The 24,992-nt window shown below is 36.3% G+C and overlaps 1 protein-coding gene and 1 long non-coding RNA gene across 2 annotated transcripts in view; both read right to left on the reverse strand.

Moving 5' to 3' along the window:
• Nucleotides 1-998: 998 nt before the first annotated feature.
• Nucleotides 999-24,992, reverse strand: part of LOC113694059 (ferredoxin-dependent glutamate synthase, chloroplastic) — a 31,273-nt gene continuing 7,279 nt past the window's right edge. Inside the window, exons 3-33 of the mRNA XM_027212914.2 lie at nt 23,875-24,317; nt 23,638-23,769; nt 23,160-23,258; nt 22,875-22,945; nt 21,579-21,675; nt 19,564-19,656; nt 18,704-18,849; nt 18,111-18,270; nt 17,693-17,803; nt 17,302-17,517; nt 16,741-16,898; nt 15,070-15,199; nt 13,645-13,703; nt 12,991-13,096; nt 10,105-10,201; nt 9,860-9,975; nt 9,478-9,675; nt 9,257-9,367; nt 8,901-9,140; nt 8,707-8,805; nt 7,562-7,657; nt 7,260-7,457; nt 7,097-7,171; nt 5,928-6,056; nt 5,746-5,844; nt 4,764-4,906; nt 4,493-4,586; nt 3,907-4,145; nt 3,722-3,800; nt 2,065-2,148; nt 999-1,619 (exon numbers count right to left, since the gene is read on the reverse strand). Coding sequence (XP_027068715.2) covers nt 1,458-1,619; nt 2,065-2,148; nt 3,722-3,800; nt 3,907-4,145; nt 4,493-4,586; nt 4,764-4,906; nt 5,746-5,844; nt 5,928-6,056; nt 7,097-7,171; nt 7,260-7,457; nt 7,562-7,657; nt 8,707-8,805; nt 8,901-9,140; nt 9,257-9,367; nt 9,478-9,675; nt 9,860-9,975; nt 10,105-10,201; nt 12,991-13,096; nt 13,645-13,703; nt 15,070-15,199; nt 16,741-16,898; nt 17,302-17,517; nt 17,693-17,803; nt 18,111-18,270; nt 18,704-18,849; nt 19,564-19,656; nt 21,579-21,675; nt 22,875-22,945; nt 23,160-23,258; nt 23,638-23,769; nt 23,875-24,317 — 4,280 coding nt within the window. The 3' untranslated portion in view covers nt 999-1,457. The remainder of the gene's footprint in view (nt 1,620-2,064; nt 2,149-3,721; nt 3,801-3,906; nt 4,146-4,492; nt 4,587-4,763; nt 4,907-5,745; nt 5,845-5,927; nt 6,057-7,096; nt 7,172-7,259; nt 7,458-7,561; nt 7,658-8,706; nt 8,806-8,900; nt 9,141-9,256; nt 9,368-9,477; nt 9,676-9,859; nt 9,976-10,104; nt 10,202-12,990; nt 13,097-13,644; nt 13,704-15,069; nt 15,200-16,740; nt 16,899-17,301; nt 17,518-17,692; nt 17,804-18,110; nt 18,271-18,703; nt 18,850-19,563; nt 19,657-21,578; nt 21,676-22,874; nt 22,946-23,159; nt 23,259-23,637; nt 23,770-23,874; nt 24,318-24,992) is intronic.
• Nucleotides 21,158-21,494, reverse strand: LOC140008546 (uncharacterized). Its single transcript, XR_011815972.1, has 2 exons — nt 21,400-21,494; nt 21,158-21,286 (listed from the first exon to the last, which is right to left on the reverse strand). It is a non-coding gene; the product is annotated as an uncharacterized lncRNA (long non-coding RNA).

The raw sequence follows: 24,992 nt of genomic DNA on the forward strand, positions 1-24,992 counted from the left end.
TCTGCTTTATGTTTTAGGACAAAAGTGTCCGTTCCATATTAATTATTACTTTATTTCTTTTTTTGCCATTTTTCTACTTACATAAGAAAAAAAAAAAACTTACATAAGAAATTAAAGATACAGACTTTGCACTCTTACATTATACAACACGAACGTATACGATATAATAAAACTTCAGATTATGTACCATAAACTAAAAGAAATATCAATATAAGAAATGAGAGAGACAAATCTTGCAATTTACATATTGTTAGTCAAGTCTCTTAAGTTTATTCTAACAATTCTTTATTTCAATATTTGTTACTTTTTATTTGTAATGTCATAAAGTTGCAAGTATGCATAAATTTTAGTGGGTTTCTTGTATTGATATCAAAAAAATAACATCACCCAGGTCTATTTAATCCATACTCAAATGCATTCATACCTAAATCATGTTTATTTTCTTAGGTACACTCATGAATGTTAACCCTAATTTTCAATGTTTTGAAAAACAAATCAAACCAACTGGTTCAACTAGTCAAACCACAAACTGGCCATGCCACTTGTTTATTTAATGATTAACCCAAAATTGCAATTAAACTGATCGAACTCTATCAAAAACCGATTGGACCAATAAAAATCAAACAAAATTGAAAGATTCAATCAAAGTTCACTCTTTTTTAAATATATTTTAACAAAAAATATTTCACTTTCATTTATAATTCTTAATACCAAAACATACAAAAAAAAAAGGATTAAATCATTGAGCCGAGATGAAACCGATTAAACAGCAAACCGAAGTCTCTTTCACTTCAATCCTCAATCCAGGTTTAAAAACATTGCAGACTTTATAGAGCTTTAGAGCACTCCATTTTGTTTCTTTTTAACGTCAAAATAGTTATGTTTTCTTACCTACCTTTTGTTTGTTTTTTTTTTGGGCCGGGGGGGGGGGGGGGGGTGTTGGTATGACCAACTCAAGCGTCGACGACAGAAAATTGTAGAATGTTGATTTAGTGAAATTTTGCGTCCAAGGAATATGTTTAATATTTATAGTCTTGATCATAAATTACATGATAGAAGACAATATTTACAACTTATTGGGAAGACATGGAATATCAGAGAAAGCCAGAAAGGGGCAGCAAAAGGGGCTTTTTAAAGCCATATTTACATTTGCTGTTTCAAATTCCAAAATTTCCAGTCACAGGCACCAGTCCAGACAACCACCGTAAGATTCAGAAAAACCAGCATCTAACATCTGAAGTATGCGCAGCATCGCTATAGAGCTGCTGAAGCATGTTATGAAACACCGGTTGCTCGATGAAGATCAAGGCCTCCAGCTTCAGGCGATGATGACAGTTAACGTTCGAAATCTTTTTCCATCTCTAGGAATCTGATGCCAGAAGACATAAACAATCTCCCTATACAATTCGACGATTGGTTGCAACAGGCCACAGATTTGAACTTAACTCCACTGTTGCCTATGCTGACTGCAACGTCACCTGTCCAGTGGCTGCTTGTTCGTACTCTGCACAAGCCTCAGGAGTGTCTTCTTCACTAGGTGGAACTAGCTGCCAAAAGAGTGGCAAATATTTGTCCCACTCCTTGAGAATGGAGGAGCCCTTGCTACTCCCAGTTTTCTCCTACGTAGAGTATTGGTTAGGTGCATTAGACAGGCAAGAGGACGCTAGTTCTCCAGCAAGTGTAAGTTAAGATTCTGGAGACAAACTAGCAATCAAATTGAAGCGTCATATGGAAGTACTGACAGAAGCAGTGTCCATTAAAAACCTTTTTAAGGGTAACAAATGAAGGGAAGTGCACTATGTTCCTATTTTGAACACAAACTTTGCAGGAAAACTGAAAATGTTATAGTGGATACTGGCAATAGTTTAAACTTTTACCAAAGGAAGGATAGCAATATGTATCGACTACATCTCTTAGCCAAAAGAAAGACAGTGAACCAAAGGAACAATTCCAAGCATTCTTAAACCATACAATTTATTTTTAGGAGTCCAGAACATTCTCTCTCTTCTTCTCGTGAACAAGTATTCATGCAAGAAATAACGTGATTGATTATGTCTAACTTACAACATGGGCCTGAATAAGACTCTTAAGCTGCATCTGGCCAACAGGAGCAAGCACTCTCTGGATCTTCACAATTTCTTTGTTCACCTGTTATAAATAACATTGAATAATTCACAAGCTAGGAATCATTAAACTTAGAAAAGATACAGCAGGTATGACATTCATTAAGAGGGAAAGCATTTTTGACGCCAGACATCAACTTTATGAGTCCATGTCATAATGACACCACAAATGTGGGAAGATCAACACATGCCATTGCATAGCAAGAGCTCATGAGTTGAAGAGAAAGTAAGATCAACAATAGCAGTTGACTATCTCGTATAGTTGAAGAGAAAGTAACAAGACTACTGATGCCTCAGTTAAGAAGGGAAATGGCCTATATTTTGATATAGCTTTGTTTGTAAACCCTCTGGAAAGCTCGTACTTATGCACTTCGGAATATCATGAGTATCACTACCAAGAGATCGGCACCATGTTGGCTTGCATGTGACAGACAAACATTAATGAAATCAATAAAAAAATTTGATATAGGGCCAAAGCTGTCTCAGACTGATCCTATATAAATCAACTTACAATTCCTAACTATCCTAATCAAAGATTATGTTTTCATCTGTAACTTAAGTCATCTTCTTTCTACGTCCAGATCAAAGAAGACTGCTTACATCTGTTAGCATATAAATCATTCTCTGTGGTTTCAATTGTCTTCTTACAAGCAGTTTTTACATTATCACATTCTGCTGTTAATTTGCAACCAAACAACTTCGCACATTGAATTCACAAAAATTCAAAATTATCATTATTAACAATTTAGATTTTCCAATTGTCTCAACATTCCTCAGAAGAGAGAGCATCAGGGGCAAGCTAAATCAAAATTCTCAGTTTCTATTCAAAGATCAGCCCCTGGCTCTGTGAATATATTTTTTCCTCCATAAAAAACATTATTGAGCTCATGAAAAATGACTTATATTGGATCTCATTGTAAAACTTGTGTAGGAGAGTGTCAGAGCAGACCTTCCTGCAAATACAAATACATTCATGTTCATTGCCTTAGTGCACCTTATTCCATCTCCTAAGGATCTCAATAGATAAATAGAAGATTAAACATAAAATAAAGATGTCTACTAATAATCGAGTGCTCTAACTGGACACGCATGTTCTTATGCATACAAGAAGTAGGCTGTAAATTGTCAAAACATCTAAAGGATCAAAGTTGGTCTCAATATTCTCTATTAAATTTAACCACAGCAGTGTCCCCACTCTGTATTTGCAATAACCACAAAGAATTTCTTTATGCAGTTTCTTAAGTACTTTCACTGTAGTAGAAAGTTGAAAATGTGGATGCCATCTACAAATGTGGCAGATATGTCAGACAACTTCCGTGACTCTGGAATCAGATAACATAAAGGAAAGAACCAAAGATGGTGTTTCAAGCTATATTTGTAAGAGGGAGAACTTTGATTTGGGAAATTCACCTCCTATTAAACGTGCCCTGGATTAGCTTTCCCTTTTTCTTTTTCTATTTTTTCTTCCTAGAGGGTCCCAGGTTGTAAAGGAGACGAGGTAGTTGGTGATCCATTTAATTAGTGTAACATAAGAATTAACATATGCATGCAGAACGTAAACATACACCTCTATTGTTCATACATCTCATATCACAAACCTTGGGGATAAGAGTATCATCCTCATCTAGAATATAAGCTAGACCTCCAGTCATACCAGCCGCAACATTTCTACCAACCCTACCAAAAAAGCAAGATACAACGTTTTTATCTGAAGAAGGACAAAGTACGTAATTGCATTCTTCTTTTCAACAATGAACAGAACATGATAAGAGAAGATACTCACTTGCCAAGCACCACCACACAACCCCCAGTCATGTATTCACAACAATGATCGCCAGTGCCTTCTACAACAGCTTGAGCAAGTGAGTTTCTCACAGCGAAACGCTCCCCAGCTTTTCCTCTTACAAAGACTTGACCTCCTGTGGCCCCATACAAACAGGTATTTCCTACAATTGTAGCATCCTCTGGGCAAAATCCAGTACTCTCAGCAGGAGTTACAACTAATTCACCACCAGCCATACCCTGAAAATGAAAGCTCATCTTAGATGGCTACATAAATTAAATGCATGACGATCGTATACCTACTGGGCAGTGGGAGCATGGGATGACAAGAAATATATATCATACCCTTTTTTTCCTTTCAGTTTAGTTGTAAGTTAGCTTTATGACATAATTACGATCCATAAAGTGGACAAAAGGTGTCAGACATTAAAAAGAATAGGCCATTCAAATGAAGTGACTACCAAATCACCCAAGCAAATATTTACTTGAAAATTCTAAACATGACCCAATAACTTTTAGAAATAATAATCAAGTTCCATGATTTGGGCTACAGAATTATCTAACATATAAGAATTTCATTGACAAACCTTTCCGACATAATCATTAGCTTCTCCAGCAAGTCGGATGTTCATTCCAGGTGTGAGAAAACATCCAAATGATTGGCCAGCACTCCCTGTAAACCTGTAGAAAAGAAACAAATATGCATCCATTATTTGCAAGAACAAGTTTATGCCCTGAGAAGAAGAAACATGAAATATGAAAGGTAAATGCATCTTGCATGTAGAGGATCACTATAACATGAGAAAACGCTATAATTTCCTTCTAAACTCAATGTTCAAATCACTAAGCCATATTTACGTTATATTGAGCTGCCCAGCGAATCCAGTGTCACCATATTTCTTTGCAACTACTCCTGCAATACGGCCACAAACAGCACGGTCCACATTGTAAATTGTGACGGTTTTGTGGACCACCTTTTCATTCTGAATCGCATCTGATATCTGTATACAAAGGAAAAGAAGAAAAAGAGCATTTGAGAAACAAGAAATTCATCAAAACAATATGAAAAAGCAGTTTGCAGAATTTAATTATACAGGAGGTAAACTAACAAGATTCCCTATATCCTTTCGTAAAACAAACTTTCAGTAATTGCAAGCCTGTAAAATCCAGTACATGACAATGACGTAATGAATGCTCGCTGTTGTATTCTTGTTGTTTACCAGTGCTTTACATAAAAGCATAAAATTATTCATGATACCAAATAGCGTTCACATTTTTATCGCTTACTTCCACATAAAAGTATCAAATACTTGCTTGTACAGGTGCCAGCAATCTCCAGCATGATTAGAAGAGAGACAGGAACGAAAGGGAGAGACACAGAAAACAGAGGCCCGCCGGGGGTGGGAGGTGGGGGAGTGCAACTTTCCTTTATTGTTCTGTTATTACTTGTAAACCCTATCCTAACAAGAATGTGAATCATCCTGAAGCCCTCCAAGTTAGCTGGTAAAATCAACAATCAAAGATTCACGCTTGCCACCATTCAATTGATTCAAATTGGCTGTTCTGAACAACAAAATGGATATCACTCAAATTGACACCCCTTCAACCAAACCAATCACAGGCCAAAAAGGCAAATGTTTCTTTAAAAGATGTGACAAGCATTTTTCTCAATCTACCAGATGAATTTGAGGGTTCAGTGTTTAACAATCCAATAGTTAAATAACCAACTCAAAGTCTGTATATTAAAATTGACACGTAAAGTGAAACCCATATAAAGCCATTACAGCCAAAAGGCTCATTAGATTCTTTCAGTAAGAGTGTTCTTGAAGTATTATACTACCTCTGAATCTGATAGCAAATTATCATCCAGAACAGGACCATTACTGTGAACATCTTGATTCCTAATGGTAGTGCTGCTCCACTTTGGTAGTCCAACATTCTAAAAAGCAAAACAGAATATCATGGCCAAAGAAACAATCTGCAGGGTGCAAATGATCAACAAACGATTTCTAGGAGTCATACAGAAAGAATATAGCTTAGATCAAGATGTTGTGTCTTCACTAATGAAATATCTCGAGATCTTAGTAGATCCGTGCGCCCAATAACATCATCCAGTTTCTCATAACCCAGTTGTGCCAACATGCCTCTTACCTGTCAAAATATTTCCAAGAATGGCCAGCACATTAGAGAAAAGGGAGAAGCAGGTTTAACTGAAACATTTTCAGAGACTACAAGTGGAAGAGAGAGAGAGAGAGAGAGGACAAAATATATACAAGAAAATTAAATTGCTTGCTTTGTGATCCATTTTATCTGTTGTCTAAATTATAGGCTATACATTCAAATGCTGATCGACAGGAATCACTGAACCATTATGTTTTCACCAACAGTCTATACAACAGTGACGCATTTATTGGACCTACCCGCTAAGAGCCGCAATGTGTTTCCTCATCTCTCATCATACTCTGTCCAAATCATCATTCTTGTTGAAGCTAGAATCTAGACTAACTGAAAAATATAATTTTAATCAAGGTATTCCATTTCTCAAATTCCAGAGTTCTGGTATTGCACCCTTAATACATATTAGCTTCCCCAATCCACAGATCTTGGATGAAGAAACCAAAACGATATATAAGTGTTTAAGCACCAGTTTTGCATAATGAAAAGCCCAAAATGGGCAAAGCATCTCCAATATCCAAGACCAGTTGCTATGTGAACTTTGATTTTTGTGGATTTACAACTCAGTGTTCAACATAGAGAGAAGCAATCACTGTAGCACCATACTGTGATATGTTTTAAGTCGTGCAATCAGCCAATCCCAACATGAAAGACCTGTGGTCATTGGCAAGCTAGGAAATGTATATGTTCTAATAGAGTGCTCCTAAACCTTTTTTACCCATAAATGTTTTTATGATCTCCCCACATGGAAGGGAGCAGACATATTGGCTTCAAACCTAACTATCTCCTAAGTACTGCTTAGAAAATGCATAATGTCATGTTACTAAGGAGGAGAAGATGCATTCATTCTAAACTAGACATGAAAGAAGGCCTCTAGTTTTGTCAAAGGCATGTCCAAATACTACGCTAAAGCTGGAAATCTCCTTAGCATGTTCAACTGCTAAGACTGCTAATGACTAAATAGGCCCTTTCAAGTAAAGCTGAAAAATGCATGATCTTTGCAACAGAAGTATTACCTCTTCAGCAACATAGATAAAGTAGTTAACGAGGTCACCAGGCACACCAGGGAAACGAGCTCGTAGTTCTTCCCTCTAAAGAAAAATGGATCACCAGCAAAAAGTCATAAACACCAAGCATTGATAAATGCTATAGAAATATTTACTAAAGAATAATCTATACCTGGCTAGCAACGCCAACAGGACAATTGTTTGTGTGGCAAATACGAGCCATTACACAGCCAGTTGCAATCATAGCCACAGAACCAAATCCATACTCATCAGCTCCCATAGCTGCAGCCATAAGAACATCAAATCCACTTTTGAAGCCACCATCAACTCTGAGTATGACCCGTTCTCTAAGCCCATTTTCAATAAGGGTCTATAACAGAATTAACCCCAAAAGATCAATAGGAAAACATGAGATCATCATACAAAATAGGATACAGTATTATGACAATTCATTCTAACATATATTCTACAAACCTGGTGTGTTTCAGTCAGTCCAAGTTCCCAAGGACCACCTGCATGCTTAATTGAGCTTACAGGGCTAGCTCCTGTTCCACCATCATGCCCTGATATCTGATAAATCAAATTGTCAATAGAGGATTGCAGCAGCTATGGTGGATTATTGTTTATGTTTTTGTTGTTGTTTTTTCTTTGGTGGGTGGGTTTTGGGGGTGGGGGGGGGGTGCAACCAAATACTGACAACTAGAAGGAAAAACCATAGTCATAGTTAAGCCAATTGTTTTCTCTTTTTGTTTTTCCTCCTTGGATGTTCTTTGCTTAAGTGGTGATGGAGACAGTTATATACAAGGTCTGATTTAGTTTTCCTTTGATAGTTAGTTTTTGTCCCATGGTTACCACCCTGAACTAAAAAAGTTATCCATACTTGACAAAAGACCAAAGAATACTACTTAATGAAATATTGTATTCATAGATCTTGTAGATGCAAAATGAGAAGGCACTCATGAGAAAGGAAAAAAGCACAAAACGCCAATAAATTATTGTGTTCATTGATGACCAGAAATTCTCAATCATGCAAAAGTAAAGCTGTGTTCTAAGAAAGAAGCAAACTTGATCACTGAAGTAGAACAGGAAGAAAGAACAAGAACTGCAATTTTCAATCACGGCTCCAGGATCACATATATGGAAATGAATTTTCTGTTCTCAGACTCTAGCAATGTCCAAACCTCTTCCTTAAAATCCAATAGCCCCAAAAAAAAAAAATGGTAATTGCACAACTACAAGATGATAAAACTCTAACATCCCAATGTTATTATGAATTATTAGAATCTTCACCATTCTACTTCATATGAGTGAAATCCTAGAGGAATTCTGTACAACTATTCCTATCCAAGAAAAAAGCAATCGCCGTTACCTTGTTTCTTTGACAGACAAGCCATCACCAAAATGTTGGATTAGAGTTAATTAACGATTATCATTTACCCTTGCCTTTTTCTAATTTGGAATCAACCAAAGGAAGGGCAAAGTTGTTCTAGGCTTTCTGTCACAAATATCCTAAAGCTGACAATTTTGAGCAAAAAGTGCAATATACACGCAGGCACACGAACACATGCAGATGCTGAATCCTCAAAAGAGCATATAGACAATTAGTCACATCTTGATACCTGTATAATATCAGCATTACCCTTCGCAACTCCTGAAGCAACTGTGCCAATGCCAGCTTCTGCTACTAGCTTTACTGACACTTTAGCCTTCGGGTTAACCTAGTTTTAGATAGAGTCTTATAAATTACTTTTCTTGTTTGAATTGACATTTGTATTAAGCATTACAAAAAAGAATTGCATACTTAAATTTCAACCTGATGGAGGTCAAAAATCAACTGAGCAAGATCCTCAATGGAATAGATATCATGGTGTGGAGGAGGAGATATAAGGGGTACACCAGGTTTAGAATTTCTTAATCGTGCGATGTAAGCACTAACTTTTTTTCCTGGCAATTGCCCACCTTCACCAGGTTTTGCACCCTGAGCAATTTTGATCTCTATTTGATCAGCATTGACTAAAAATGTTGGAGTAACACCAAAGCGTCCGGAAGCAACCTGCAAAATAAAAATGGTAAATCCAACTATTCCCCATATTACAATATAAATGCTCTTCAATTGACACAGATAAAGGCGACATGCAAAATCTTTGAAGCTAAGTATAACATATTGACCTGCTTGATAGCACTTGTAGCAGTATCACCATTTTGAAGACCTTTAAGGTGTGGCAATGTTGGAGAATACCCATCAACGACATCCGTAAGTGGCTTCCAGCGAATTGGATCCTGTATGATTTCGAATATAACAACCATAACTTGCAAATGTTTCCAAGTTGATGAAATGAAACTAGCACAATCTTCCATTGAGGCGTCTGGCATAAAAACCAGTCGATTACCTCACCACCTTCTCCTGAATTTGATTTTCCACCCAATCTATTCATAGCAATTGCAATTGCCTCATGAGTTTCCCTAGAAATAGCTCCAAGTGACATTCCGCCAGTACAAAAGCGCAGCACAATTGAGGAAGCAGGCTCAACCCTTCCAACTGGAATAGGGGGACGATCACTTTTAAATTCAAGAAGATCCCGGAGAACCTACAAATGAAAATATGCTATATAGTTAGAGAAGCCTTATAATCTCATCCATAAAGTTACATAAATGAGTAAAACGGTGGTAAAACTCTATCTATTATCATCTTCTCTGTTAACCATGTTAATAACTTAGACGATGCTAAAAGATCAACAAGGAACGAAACAAATATTAGCCAGAGCAACTCACATTCACAGGTCGGGTAACTAAGTGCTGCTGATAAACTGAATATGCACTTTCATTTTTTTGTCGGACAGCTTTATGAAGCAGTTTTGACATCTCAGGGTTGTTGCCATGATACTCCCCTTTGGTTAAATACAATAAAAACTTTAGCACTTAAGCTTACATAAGGAATATGGTGAAGTTTCAAGCAAAATCTGAAACTAAAGGTAAAATATGTTTATATGTAAGATAAGCATGTACAGTAGTAATACCTCCTGGTCTGAATTGAATAAACCCAAAATTTTCAAGTCTTTTCGCTGTATCCTCAGAGAAAGCCTTCACCCAAAATGACAATGTCTCTCTTGCTAGCTGCATGAAATGAAAAAAATCCATTTGAAGATGAGAGGAAGACTTTTTCAAGGACTGTAAGTTATGTGGCATCTCTGATGGATATTTCCACCCAATAGCACAAGTTTTGAGTTTGACACTTGGTGTTGCATATGTGCAGAACACGGACATCAAAGCCAACTATATGCAAGGAGATTATATCCTAAAACACCAAGTTATTTTGAGTCAGATTTCCAAGTATACTCTATCACAACCTCTAGATTTACTTGATCCAAGATTCTCAACGACTAAGCAACAATTTCATCCACCAAGATTATAACCATCAGTTGTTTAAGTACATTTGAGACATTGTTATTAGGTAATTCCACCTAAAATAAACATTTAAAGTCAACCTCAAAGCACAAAAATGAGTCAAGCTTACCTAACATGTCAGTCAAAATAGTTATACTCCTTGAATAGTGAATGCAATGGAAGAGTCAGAATTTAATATACTTCATTTACAAAATGGTTCATAACTTACAACCTCTGTAATTTAGTCAAGTTACAGCCAAGACCACCAGAGATTTTGGGAACTATACAAAGAGCCCCATCAATTAGACATCCTACAGAGATTTGTAGCTGTTAAAAATGTCAAACATTTGCCTGACTTGTGTAATGATTATGTGTTATAAAAACTAAAGAGAAGAAAAAGATGCCCACTCTTTCTTCTTTGTAAAAGAAAAACAAAAAACAACAGGCAAAAACTTAAATCAAAATACAAACCCCATCACTCCAAATGCACCTTTTTCCTTCTGTTTCTTCCACCTAGCTCCCTCTTTCATTCCCGAGCATTCATCTGTCGCCCTTCCCTGTTTCCTCCAGCTTAACCATGGCTACTCCATCATGCCAACCCTTCTTTCCCCTGCCTCTTCCAAGACCCCTTCATATTCTTCCCCATCTCTTCACCAATTCCATCTTCCCCAGCCTGCTTTCTCTGATCTCTTCATTATGTAGCCAATAGCCTTACCATCCTTTGCTCAGTGCAATGTTTCATGATCACGGGAGGAAAAGGAAGAGGATGAGGATTACGAGAAAGGAGAGTTTTAATTTTCATTTTGTTTCGAAGTCAGAATTATAATTAATTCTTTAGGCGGAAGGTATCCAGGAAGTTTGAATCCAGACAGAAGCTTTATTTAGTAACATGAGTTATATGTCTACTAGTCAAGGGGTATTTCTCAGTGGACTCTCAAGTCAAAGAGTGCAATTGTTAGCTATCAACACCTCTAATTGAAGTTTTCAAGGGCTGTAATGACAGTAAATGGAGCTGCAAAGAGGGAAGCGAGGGTCACTGACCCCTATCCCCTTAAAGATTGAAAATTCCTTTGGTCTGTTTTCGGGCTGTTTTAGACAAACAAATTTTTTCAGAAAGCCAACTACAGCAGCTTGCTAAAAAACCTAAAATTTTATTAGAACAAACCACCCCTCCCTCCCCCACAAAAAAAAAAAAAAAAAATCACCACCACCACCTGTACCCTTCCCTCTCCCACTCCCCCCACATGATTCCCCCACCAGCCAACCCCTCCTCCCTTTCCCTCTTCTCCACCATGTTCTTCCTCACCCTCCCCCTTTCCCGTCCCTGCTATTGCTCTCCCCTCCTTTCAACCAAATCTGGGGAGGAGAGGGGGAGACCGGGGCAGGGTGGGGGAGGAAAGTGGAGGAAATGGGAGATGGGTGGGGGGTAGAAGGTGGTGGGAGGGGGAAGGGGGTGGGAGGGTTGGGGTAGGAAAAGAAGAGGGGAAGAAGGAGGGAAGGGTGGAAAGGAGAAGCAAGAAGAGGAGGGAGTTTGAGAGTGGTGGTGGGTGTGAAAGAGAGGAGAGGGGTGCTGGTGGTGCTGGTGGTTGTGGGAAGGAGGGAGGGAGGGGAAGGGGGTGTTTTGGAAAAAATTGGTTGTCACAAAAAGCACCCAAAACAACTACATGAGCTACAGGAATGTATTGGACAAAAACCTAAATTGATATCCTATACGCCTGTGGTTATGCTGTAGAGAACCAACACTATTTTAGTCGTAAAACCTGAAGTGATCTTAGTTGTGAAGCTATTTGAACACAACAAATAACTATTACACCATCAAATGAAAAAATTAAAGCCAATTATGCAAGTGAATGTAGTCCACATCTATAATAAGGAAAAACCAACCTCCACATTGTTATACCAATAAGCAAGATATGGACAAGAAGACTTGATCTATCCAAGTAAAGACAAGCTTGTGACAACGTTGGAGGATTTCTGTTGTGTCAATAATTGACTGATTACAAAACATAAATTAATTAACCAATTAAAGTACTTAGCATACTATTTGTAACCTTTTTATTTGATATTACAAACCTGGCTATTATACGGAAAACTTCTATGTTTGGAAAGATTAGCATTTAAAACAAACAATTTTTCTCTACAAGTTATGGTACAGTGGCATATTTTACAAAAGTAATCTTGTATTACTTGTCACATGCCCCACCCTGCTAGTGGAGATCCCACTATTCTGGGGTCCCCAGCTCAACCAATGTGTGATGGCATTCTAGCCAAGAGCCACGGATATGAATACAGCTTATCCTTGATTTATCCCTACCAAACTCAAAATTCTAGGAAGTTATGCTAGCAAAAACAACAGTTGTACCACAAGCATATCCTTTCCTTTTTGACAGGCCTAATTGTTAGTAGTCATTCTTCCACTTAGAAGACAGTTCCATTTATTGTACTCCAAAATATTTTTCTTTACAACACAATATGAAATATGGGACAGTAAATAAGTGCTCAATGATTGAGTTTACTACCTCATCCAGGGTTAAGCCACCAATAGTCGATACACTCCCACAAAATGCTATATCAATAACATCTTTCCCCAGTCCATAGGCTTCAAATATCTGTGCACCACAATAACTAAAACCAAGTAACTTGTTAGCAGTTTCCCTCAAAGCAAGAAAATCCCAGAAGTATGATGAGTGAAAGACAAGTACATACTTGTTACCTAAAATCAGTATGGATCCCATGGTGCGAAAAATTAATCAAAATATCGACAAAGAAAAAATTACTAATAGCCCCCATTTCTTAAGGATGTTATTCCCCATATTATTGCTTTACTAAAGCAACCTTTAACCTCCTTACACTTTGTACTAAAGGTAAAATGAACTATAGAATACAGAGATAAAAATTAATTAATCACTACAAACACATGACATTAACACTCCATCGCGAGGATTTCTAGGATATGAAAACAAACATGTTACTTTTCATCTTTTTGAATTGATCCCAGAAGCACTTGGCACAACACCATATACCATGTTAATTAAAGAGTATACTATTGATTCGCATGCTTGCATATGAGCACTTAACATATAGAAAACTAGGAGTTTTGACATCCATATTTCCTTGAATGTAAGAGGATAAAACCCCAAGGAACTCATCAGTAAGTTTGAAAAAGCACAAACCTTGATAGCAATGAGATGCCCATTTTGGAGAGGATTTTGAGGAGACCAGCTTTAACAGCCTGAAAACAAAATTGAGCAATAAATATTTCTGCTCAGCATCTTAAGCATGCAGTACTTAGTAGTTTTCTACTTCACGAAGCAAATCATTTCCACGAAAGATTTTCTCCTGTGACTGAAGAGCTGGAAAACAAGAATTCTATATCGCGAACATTGACAAAATGAACTGTTTCCTTAACTTCACTCTTTTAAAATTGTCCTCATTAAAACTATAGTGAATCTTGCTTGGGAAGTAAGAAATCAGACCAAAGTGGAATGATATAATACAAACCCAGAACTAAATCAAACAATAGTATTATGCAAACATGAAGCTGATAATGCATAAAAACACAAATGGACAACAAGCCATTCCCTAATTATAATTTAAAAAAATTTAAGTGTAAAATCATACCATATTTTGGATTGTACCTGCAGATAGACTAAATTTTGGCCCAAGCAAAAATTGCAGAGGACACCAGAGTATAACTACATTCTTATGAGAAAAATTTGTTCATGGAAATGAAGGGTTATATTATGGATAAGACTCTAATCAAAGGAAAATTCTTAGCAGCAAGAAAATATCCAAGTATCCACAAAGCACAGAACCTTGTCTATGAGGAGGACACAAAAAAAGAGTGAAACATGGTTCACATTATTTCTATACTTCACATAAAGCATGTCATTATCCTTAAACATGATGTCACCTGAGTATTAGGCCTACTGTTTATTCAAAAAAGTAATATACAGGTAGGGCCTAAATAAGAGAATCCTCCTATACTTGTATGAGATAATTGTTGGTAAAAAATATTAATACAAAAAGATTGCAATTTACAAGAATGGTGGTAGTAGCTTGGTGGTTTTGGATTTGGCCTACTCAGCAGTGCTCGATGTAAAAATAAGTTGAAGTGCCTGTCACATCCCCTAAAGAGTTTATGAAGTGCGAATGTTGGATTGATATGTGAGAAACACTTGAGTCCTTCATAAACTAATTAAATGAAGTACTTAAGAAAAGAGAAATACTAATACAAAGTCAACAAGGTAGAATTAATATAGTTATACAAAATGGTATCCTCCATCTCATCAAGGATTTGAAAAGGGATCATCCCTCAGAAAAAATTGCTCATTTCAGCTAACAAGGACTTATCAGGCATATAGATTAGGTCAATCATGATTAAAAACATAATCACCAACCAATATTTGCGCTTAATGCATTGATCAAACCCAAAGTATTCTATTTTTCCTTACTCCTGATCATTGTATGCCTTACATGCTATGTTGCCAGCTTACATGCAATATGTAAGTAACAGGAAATTAAAAATGAACCATAGTTGACATAACCAATTAGAGCAGAATGCATAACAAATACTTTTCCACCAGAAATTTTCAGACCTTGCAGAAGTTCTTTTGTGCCTGTTCAATTGTTACTGTGGGCATCTTCCCATTCCTCATCAGATTCACCGTTTTATTACTCAAACGCCATTGTCGACATGTCTCTAATGCCAGGTATGGGCAGATAGCACTGGAATAATGAATTTTGGAAAATAAACGATGTGTGTTATTTAGGTAAGATACAAAAAGCTAATGAAGGAATGCAGTAGCACCAAAGAGATGAAGGAAAGGATGAAAATTTGCTACAAAAAACAAAGATGTCCAAAAAATTGCTTTGATACAATTGTTTTTGACCCAGATAGGAGACAGACTCAGCTGTAAGCCAACTTTCAGGGGTTTAAGCTAATATTTTCCTTCCCCCTTTCCTTTACCTTTCTTCTTCTTTTGCTTCTTCTTCCCTTTCTTTTTCCTAACTTTTTAGGTTTTTAACGTGGAGAGTTAAGGATAGGAATCAATTTAATCTGGACATGCAAAAAGTTTCAGGCAATTACTCAACACAAGGAAGAACTTGAAACAACACAAATAGTTGCAAGACAGAGTTTCTAACAAAAGTAACCTGAATAACGAATGAATATTATCTCAACAGTTGATGGATGTTATGGTGTAAATTCTTCATATTTTGCCTACTCTATAATCAGGTCACACCCCGTTGTATAGGTACTACAAGTAGAACAAAATTGATGAATTCCTGACCACTTTTGACTAAGAAAGGCAAATTTCCATTATCACTGAAACAATTCTGATGATTGTGAAATACAGCTGTCAGTAGAGCACTAAAGTGCTAAATCAATGAAGCTTATAGAAGACACAATATACAAGTAAAAATCTTAACAGGACTTCATTTGCTTCAAGTACTAGGCTAGCCAAAGAAAGGTTACCAGAATAACAGTGGGAGAACTAATTTGTGGCTGCCACAGAGTACCATTTGCAGTGTAAATTGCCAAGATAACTAGATGCAGGTAACATGGGCCACTTACCTTCTACAAATTCAGCAAGAAGACATTTGAGTTGTTAAATATTCTTTTCATCCTACGTTATATATTTCTGTTTTTTTAATTCAAGTAAACAAGGTCTATGTTACATGTGCAGGAGCAGTGATTTTTCCAAAGATACAATATTCAATATTATGATGCTTTAAGCTGATTCTGTATATTCCACAAACAATTTACAACTATATATGATTTAGATGTTAGTGTTGAAATACACTAAGCTTACATTAAGGTGAGAATCGGCCAGCATCCAATGGAATAGACTGATAGAGCATCTTTCCAGAGAAATCAATTTGAACTTTATACATGACGAATCGTTTTCTGAATTTTCAGATGATATGTCTAATAAAGAAAATAGATGCTTTATTAACTAAAAAATTCATAAATTCATAAAAGCACAGGTAATTAGACATAAATTTGCTGATCACCACAACTAGCAACCAAAAAAGGGATAGCACTACAGCATATCTTATTATAATTTGCTAGAACACAGGACAAAGAGGAGCAGCAGAATGGGATTGAGGGAAAAAAGATCTTTAATCAAAACTCGTGAAATTACAAATCAAAAGATAGATCAACAAATTGAAAGCATTCCATGACAACATTTTTTGCAGAACAACACAAAAAACATTACATCAATAGAAATTAAAAAATCGATAAAATCTTGGAAAACAAAACTGACCTTGCTCCATATCCAATTAAACAAGCAAAGTGGTGAGTACTGAAACACTGAGCAGTATTGGCAACAATAGAAGCCGACATCCGAAGACCATTTTGAATCAAATGTTGGTGAACAGCACCTACAGCAAGAAGAATTGGAATCGCAGGGCGGGTCGGCTCCTAATCAAGAGCAAAAGTAGAATTATGAAATAAGGATCTTAAACTCATGATTTAATAAACATGACATTACTAGAGAAGCCTCTTATGAATAATTGTAAATGTCCCACTCAAATGGAACCAAACACACATTTCAATTGAGCAGATCCCAGAAAAATCAATAAACTACTCATTCCAGAACAAATTCAGGACTGGGACATACTCATCTACTCTATATCAGAATCATAAAAAAAAAATTATAGTAATTCCCCTTTGTTTTCAATTAGTTAGACGGACTTCCATGCAGAAGCAGTAAAGTAAGCAAATGAGATTCAAGAAAGGCTTCTCGTAAAACACCGATATGCTGCTTCATCTACAAAAGGACATTGCCGAACGCAAATTCAAAGTAATTGCCATGCAAACATACCGGCTCATCAGATCTGTCAGAGAGAACAAGCAGCTGTGAACCATTTCTTACAGCTTCATCAGCAGCTTCACAGAGCTTGTATATTGTCTTCTCCAAGGAACCATCAACCCCTTTACTAATATCAAAAAAGGTTGGCAAAGCTTGTGCTTTCAAGATTGGATCTCTGAGCAAAGTGTCAAGCTCTCCTTCATTAAGTACAGGGCTTGACAGAATCATCTGCTTATAATCCAGGCAAATTAAGCACCAAAGAGAAGAAATTTTAAAAGAAACAATAAGGGAAAAAACAAACAGTAAACATGACTTACGTCATATCCAATATCAGAAAAGTAGCAAAAAATGAAATGCATTTGACTATCTTAGTTAAGAAAATAAAAAGCCAAGCAAAATAAACCTGAGAGGCATTCCCCGGTCCAACTTCAAGTATATTTCCACGCTTCCCAAGATTGACTTCTAGAGACATCACTAGACCTTCTCTAAGAGGATCAATTGCTGGATTTGTGACCTGAAACCAATACAAGTTTTAAGCCAAACATGTCAACCAATCCCCCCACAAAGGGTACAATCAATGGGGAAAAAAAAAACTTCATTAGCACCAAGATTGAGCAAAGATCATAAGATTTGACAAGATACCAAGTTGTTGAATCTCAACCAACTAATACATTATTAATTCTTCACAAACATCCAGAGAAACACATTTGACTTTAACCAAAGACTACTAATCATAAAGTATGTGCAGTACTGTGCTCAATTTAGGGCACTATTTGTGCATGATGAGATTACCTAGAGCTTTATATAGGACTGTTGCTAACCTGAGCAAACCGTTGTTTAAAGTAATCATAAAGCATATGAGGCTTCCTTGATAATACTGCTAATGGTATATCATCTCCCATACAGAAAGTGGGCTCCTTTCCTTGTGCAGCCATGGTTTCAATCACCATTTGGACATCCTCACTTGAATATCCATACGCCCTAAAGTCAACACATGTAAGAATCAGGGATCTTCAATATGATGACCACTCAAACGGTAACAAGAGAAAAATGAAAGGAACTGTCTTTAGTTGTTGATGACAACAACTGCTATAATGTTCTAAATGTTCTCAATGTTATTTTAATTTAATTCCCAGTTAAGAAAGTGTCATCAAAATTACACATTTCCTCAGGAAACTCCATCAATTGTAAAATAAAATTGCTGGCACTGGTTACTTAGAAGCAAAAAGAAGAACAAGCATCCCAATGTAGTCTGAAAAGTGATGGAGGACTGAAGAAATTGAGTTATATGAAACAGCAATACTGGAAATTTGAAAGGATGACCTGAAATCTTCATGGATGAATGGTAGCATTTTAAAGCATCTCAAGGCCACAAATAAAAAAAGTGAGATAGTTAGATACTGCAGGTGCTTACTGCTGACGCCTTAATATTGCTTCATTGTCCATAACCGTTGCAGAAAGAAAGTTTACAGGCTTCAAGGACCGCAGGTTCTCAGTAACCCATTTTCCATAAGGACTTGATAGTGCTGCTCGTTTTTTAACTTCTGTGTTTTCATATACCTGTTTAGATAATAAATGGTCAGAGAAAGTGTTGTAACAGTCACAATTTTGGAGCCTCAACAGATTATGGTAGAATAGAGAAATAACTATTTCAACTAATTTATTATAATCAATCTTATTCCTGAAACCACAAATTAGAAGTGAGAACAACAGCAAAAGCTTCAAAAAAAAGTCAATAAAAAGGAGTAGAAGAATTTCCACAGACCAATAAAAGGGAAAAAAAAGAAATAGCAAAAGGATATTGACAGTCAGCAATTCCTGAAAGAGTAGTTCATAGACGGGGCAATGAACAAGAACAGCTAACCCAACATTAGATGAAAATCAAAAAGCTCAAGAAAGTTTTTTTTCAATTATGTCATGATAAATCCAAAAGGTAACAGAACTATCAGGTAGTAAGTACCATTAGACCCATCCGAAATCTATCAATATACCAGTTTTATGTGCTTTTCCTCACTGTAGACGTCATCATACTCAATCAATACCAGTAAACACCATTGTTAATACTCGTTAACATGCATTTGTGTGGATATCTAGGTGAAACCGAAATGAAAACTAATGGCAAATTATTATGCACTGTCCATTCAAACATCATGAAAAGATAACTCTCTCTAAAGCCATTCAGCCCAAGACAGTTATGCCCCAGTTTATATGAAATGGAGAAAACAGCAAATGAATGTGATAGTTAGGGTAACGACAGTAAATGAATTGTCAAACCTGGCCACTTGTTAGATCAACAGCTATCATCATTCCTGGACCTAAACGGCCTTTCATCATGACTTTTGACTCGTCGATTGGAAGAACACCAACCTAGCCAACAATCAAAGGGATCACATTCAGTTCGTCACTCCCACGTGATGGTATTCCCTTTCTGTATCAGTCTTATGTAATCGTCCATGTTCACAACTGAGATTCCGCATAGAACTATTACCATTTTAAATCATTAGAAAATGTAGAAGATGCAAAAAAAGTTGACCGAAAGCTTCTTAACAAAGCATTAGAGAAAAAAGACTTGGATTTCCAATGTATATTCAGCGATTCGTGAAGGTATATTAGTTGCTCCATCTTAGAAAAGGGTTATTGCTCTAAAAAGTTGTCATTTCATGTACATGTTACCTGCTGTTTATAGAGCAAACTCTCAAACAGCATTGTGCATCCCCTCCACCACCTTTTTTCAAGAATAATCCCCAAAACTGAATGCTAATAACATGTGGAGCAGAATGTTTGAACAACGATCCACTACAGTGCACTTGCTATCACGTGCAAAATCCATGACCCTCTTCCTCATAAATAGTCCCAAAAGTTTTTTGAGTGCTAATGACACATGGAACAAAATGTTTGAAAATCCTTCCACTATAATGTCGTGCCTATACTTTGGAAAATATATGAACGCCTTTATTTAAAGTTACGGTTGGAAGAAATTGCATATTTTGGTGGTGTTTGAGAATCCAATTACGGACTAAATATTAATACGTCAAGTGCTTTTTCTAATAAGACAAAAATTTAAATCAAAGTTGTATCACTTAATTTGCTGGATTGTTGAACTAATAGATTAACATCCACTCAAAAAATACTAAGTTTCACAGGTATACATTCTCTCTGTTATATGCACATACACATTCTCCCTCTCTCTCTCTCTCTCTCTCTCTCTCTCTCTCTCAGACACACAAAAAATACATTTTTCATCTCTCAGACACATACAATTTCATGCAAACTCACAAGCCATGGTAATCTCATTTGTCTTTAGGTAGGTAATATATGTTTCTTCTTCACATTCCTCCACTAAACTATCCATTTGCAAGCATTACTTGATTTTTCCTCTGACCTCAGTTGTTTAGATGAAAAAAGAAATGGCCTATGAGGTAAATGGAAACTCATTAAGAGAAAATTAAGGTGCTACCCTAACATAGTACTAAATGAAATAGCAGGCAATCTAAGTGCAAAACTAAGAGTAGATCAACTACATGCTTCGAGAAGGGACTCAATATGTATAGCTTCAACCAGAAAGAAAATCAATCATGACTTTGAACCATGCCTACTGTAGGTCAAAAGGTTTTCTCGCATGGATAGCCTACACTTATACATACACAAATAGTGCAAGTATATGTACATATGTGTGTATTTCTACTTTTGTGTGAAACAGTGAAAGTATGGACATACAAGAGATAGTATCAAATACCATAGATATCTGTTTAAGAAGATTCATGAAATATCAAATTTACAATCAAACTTTAGCTTAGAACCACAACCAGAAGTTATTAACAGCTATACAAGATGAGTTCAAATCAAACGAAAGAGCAACAAATGATGATTTCAGATCAAACTATAATGATTCCAGCAAAGGAAAAAGATTGACACAATGGAGTAAACAACGCCATGCATGCTGCACACTCCTGGACTATTGTTACTGGCAAAAGGACACCAGGATATTTCCTAATTTCTGCATATAAACCGGTGAGTACAAATATTTGACTCTAGGCAAATATTTAAGTCTACTCAAGCGTCACTTCTCAATTTTCAACAGTAAATTGATTTGTGAAACCAGTTGCCTACCAGAATTCACTCGAATTTCATTAGCCGTTCTGCTAATAAAGATTGCATCCATGAGTTTAACAATTGCAACAGAAACTCTGTTGCAGAAAAATCTCGTAGATTTCCGAGTTGCGCAACCTCAATCATAGCTCATGAGTTGTGTATAGAGGAGAGAAGCACAGGGAACAAACGAGACGCACCTCAGATGCAACATAGACAACATTATCTTTTGTCCTCCAATACCTAGCTGGGCGAAGTCCATTACGATCAAGACAAGCTCCAACTGTTTTCCCATCACTGTGACATACAAAGGAGAAAAAAATTTATGAGATTATATTTGAGAGACTACAAAGAAACAAAAGGTGATCATTTCATCAAGTTCTTAGAACGTGCATGCACTGTATAATGTCACAGTGCACAAGAAATTTGAAAGTGCAAATACACAGCAAATCATGCATACATTCCTACAAGCAAGGTATAAAGGAGACTTGTTAACAGTTAAAAACTTCTTGTAAAGCTAAACTGAAATTTTGTCCTACAGAACTTTACTGAAACTAGGCTAAACAGTAGCCCAAAAATGTGATAAAAAACTGTATATGGCAACTATACATGCGCCTAATCTTTGGAATTGACAGTCATATCAGTGGTAAACTCGATGCCTATCAGTGGTAAGCTCAGTCATAGGAGGCTCTTAAAATACTAAACAACTCTGCAACTCCAAAGTCGTAACCATTGTCAAAAGCTGACTCTAATAACACACATTTGATTCTAATAACTACGTAAAAAGTAACAAAACCCAATGTGACCCTAATAATACCTCTCAGTGTGGTTTAAATGCACCAAGGGTAAAAAAAAAAAAAACTCCTAAGCAGATCAAACAAGCATGCAAATTTTGGATAGTGCAAGCTATTTAAATGAAATAGCATAGACAATTTCAACATACATGTATGGAATAAAATAATCATAGCATGCACAAATTGCAGCAAACATTCAGAGTGTCATTGGATATCAACAAGAAAAGGCATTTTCTGGATTATGTAGACAGCTATTAAGGAAGTAACAACAACATCAACACCTTAAAAGCAATTAATGAATTTATTTACAACAGAAAAATGCTAAGAAAAACTAAAGGCATTCCATCATACTTCCTACTTTTAGGAGCTTACTGTTTAGGGGCTCCTTGACATGAAACAAATGCATGGTGATTAAAATCATTAACATTTCATCATGATGAAGAACAACCACAATTACAATTGTATATCATGCCATCTGTGTATGTAGCAAACTTGCCAACATGCAGCACTAAAAATTGTTAGGTAACAAGATTTTCAAAATCACAATATTCTATGAAATACTATTGTAACAAACCGAATCTTCATAACAGCCAAACAGTGGGACTCTAAAATTACAAAATCTGAAAAAAAAAAAATGAAATGAGTCATTAATCTAAATGCTAAAACACATTTTACAACAAATTATGCATTGGAAACCATCACCTAAATAAAAGTAAAGCAGGTCCATCCCAAGCTTCCATTTGACCCTTGTAGTAGTCATAAAAATCAACAACCTAAACGAGAAAAGATAGAGTCAGACCCACTTGGATTATTCAGCCTTTAGCCTAAACCCCGCTGATTAAACATACAAAAGAAAACTATATTCAGATCATTCACATGAAAGGCTGCAAAATATGAAAATTAAAATGTTTCATAGAGACTATTCATGAATTTGCATCATAAGGATTCATTCGTTGTTTCAATTGTTACTATCCTTCTTATGAGTACCTCAGCATATTTTATAGACAATGTAGGATGGTTCTTGTATGCCTCTGGGACAAGAATCATTAGAGCTTCTTCAGGAGTACGACCACTTCTTATCAACAACTGTATACAAGAAACAGAAATGGAAATTAACCAATACAAGTGTAAGTTCTAAGAGAAATGAACCAACGTATATAATTTAGACTAGCAAGAAAGCACAGTTCAACACTATGTCAGAATAGGCAGTTGAATCCAATTTGATTATTCATAAAATCCACCAACATAGATCAACTAGGAATTATAGTCTCATTTTTTCGTTTTAGCAGCACATACTGATAAAGATACATGACAATAAATGCAGCATGATTGATTAATCTCAGCCGAATGCAATTTACGGTTCCAAGACATGTTGGTGTGTTGTTGCCTCTAGAACTTCACTCTGTATTAAGCACATTCCAGCAACAACCACGTAAACTATTTCCATAATGAAGCAGGCTAATACCTCTGCTGTACTATCAAGATTCGCGGAGTCAGATGCCTTTGGGTTCCCAAAAGGACGAATTTCATTCTCGCGACCACGCCAAACAGAAGACTTCAATGAGGCTTCCCGAGATCGCATCCAATTCAAATTTCCCTGTATAAAGCCTTTTGGATCAATAAAATGAACCACAAAGAAATCCATGAAAAAGGAATATAAATGGCTGAAAAGAAAAGCATATTGTTCAAGTTCAGTCAAGACCTGTATAGTGTTGATCTCTCCATTGTGACCAAGAAACCTCATTGGTTGAGCTAGAGGCCATCTAGGACTGGTGTTTGTACTGTATCTCCGGTGGTAAATAGCAAATGGTGATTTATAAAGATCATTCTGTAGGTCAAAATAAAATCTCCCAAGAACTTCTGACCGCAACATTCCCTTGTAAACTATGGTTTGGTTGGACAATGAGCAGAAGTAAAGCTCATTTCCCCAGATTTCAGAGTTCACTGCTCTTTCAATCAATTTACGACAGATGTAGAGTTCTCTTTCAATGTCATCAACGTTCTCTTCTTTACCAATTCTAACAAAAACCTGCTGTATGTTGGGCAAGGTTTGTCTAGCATAAAAGCCGACTATAGAAGTATCAACTGGGACTTGCCTCCATCCAAGCACTTCAAGACCCTCTTGTTTAAAAATATTCTCAACAACTACACAAGTGAAACAGAATCAAAATAGAGAATATGTGCACAAAATGCAAAACCGCAATCAAACATCATAGCTAACCACTAACTTGGTGATTAAACCAGCAGTGAATAGAAGATCAACAAGCCTTGACATAACGTAAGCCTATTTAACACCTTGGTTCTCATAAGGCTCACCCAAAACACCGGATTTTATCTATATGTAGGTGGATAGACATTTTTTCTCAACTATCAGAAGTAAGTTATGATGGAAAAGGAAAATTGAATGCTATATCTGTGTATCAAATACAAAAGTGCATAACCTTACACATTTCTTGCATTCTCTTTTATGACTTTGCATTGCGTGAAAGGGGCACTAATGGACATAAAAATATAAAATTAGAACCCAGTGAAACCTAACCTAACAAAAAGAGTGATAAAGAATTTATACTTTCAATTCAAGTAAAACTCTTCCTACCCAAAAGAGTTGTAATAAGGACTAGAATTCTGACAAAATCCACCTCACTTCAATAACAATTAAAAGACCAACTCCAATTCATCTTATATATACAACTTCACTTCATAGTCATGCTTATTTCTTCCTTCTAAGCAACAAGCTGAAGGTATAATGAGCAGAATTATACCTGATTCACATTGTTCAAGCACACAAAGAAACCAGGTAACTATAACAAAAATCAAGTC

The sequence above is a fragment of the Coffea arabica genome, chromosome 6c (genome assembly GCF_036785885.1).
Source record: "Coffea arabica cultivar ET-39 chromosome 6c, Coffea Arabica ET-39 HiFi, whole genome shotgun sequence".
Classification (NCBI taxonomy): domain Eukaryota; kingdom Viridiplantae; phylum Streptophyta; class Magnoliopsida; order Gentianales; family Rubiaceae; genus Coffea; species Coffea arabica.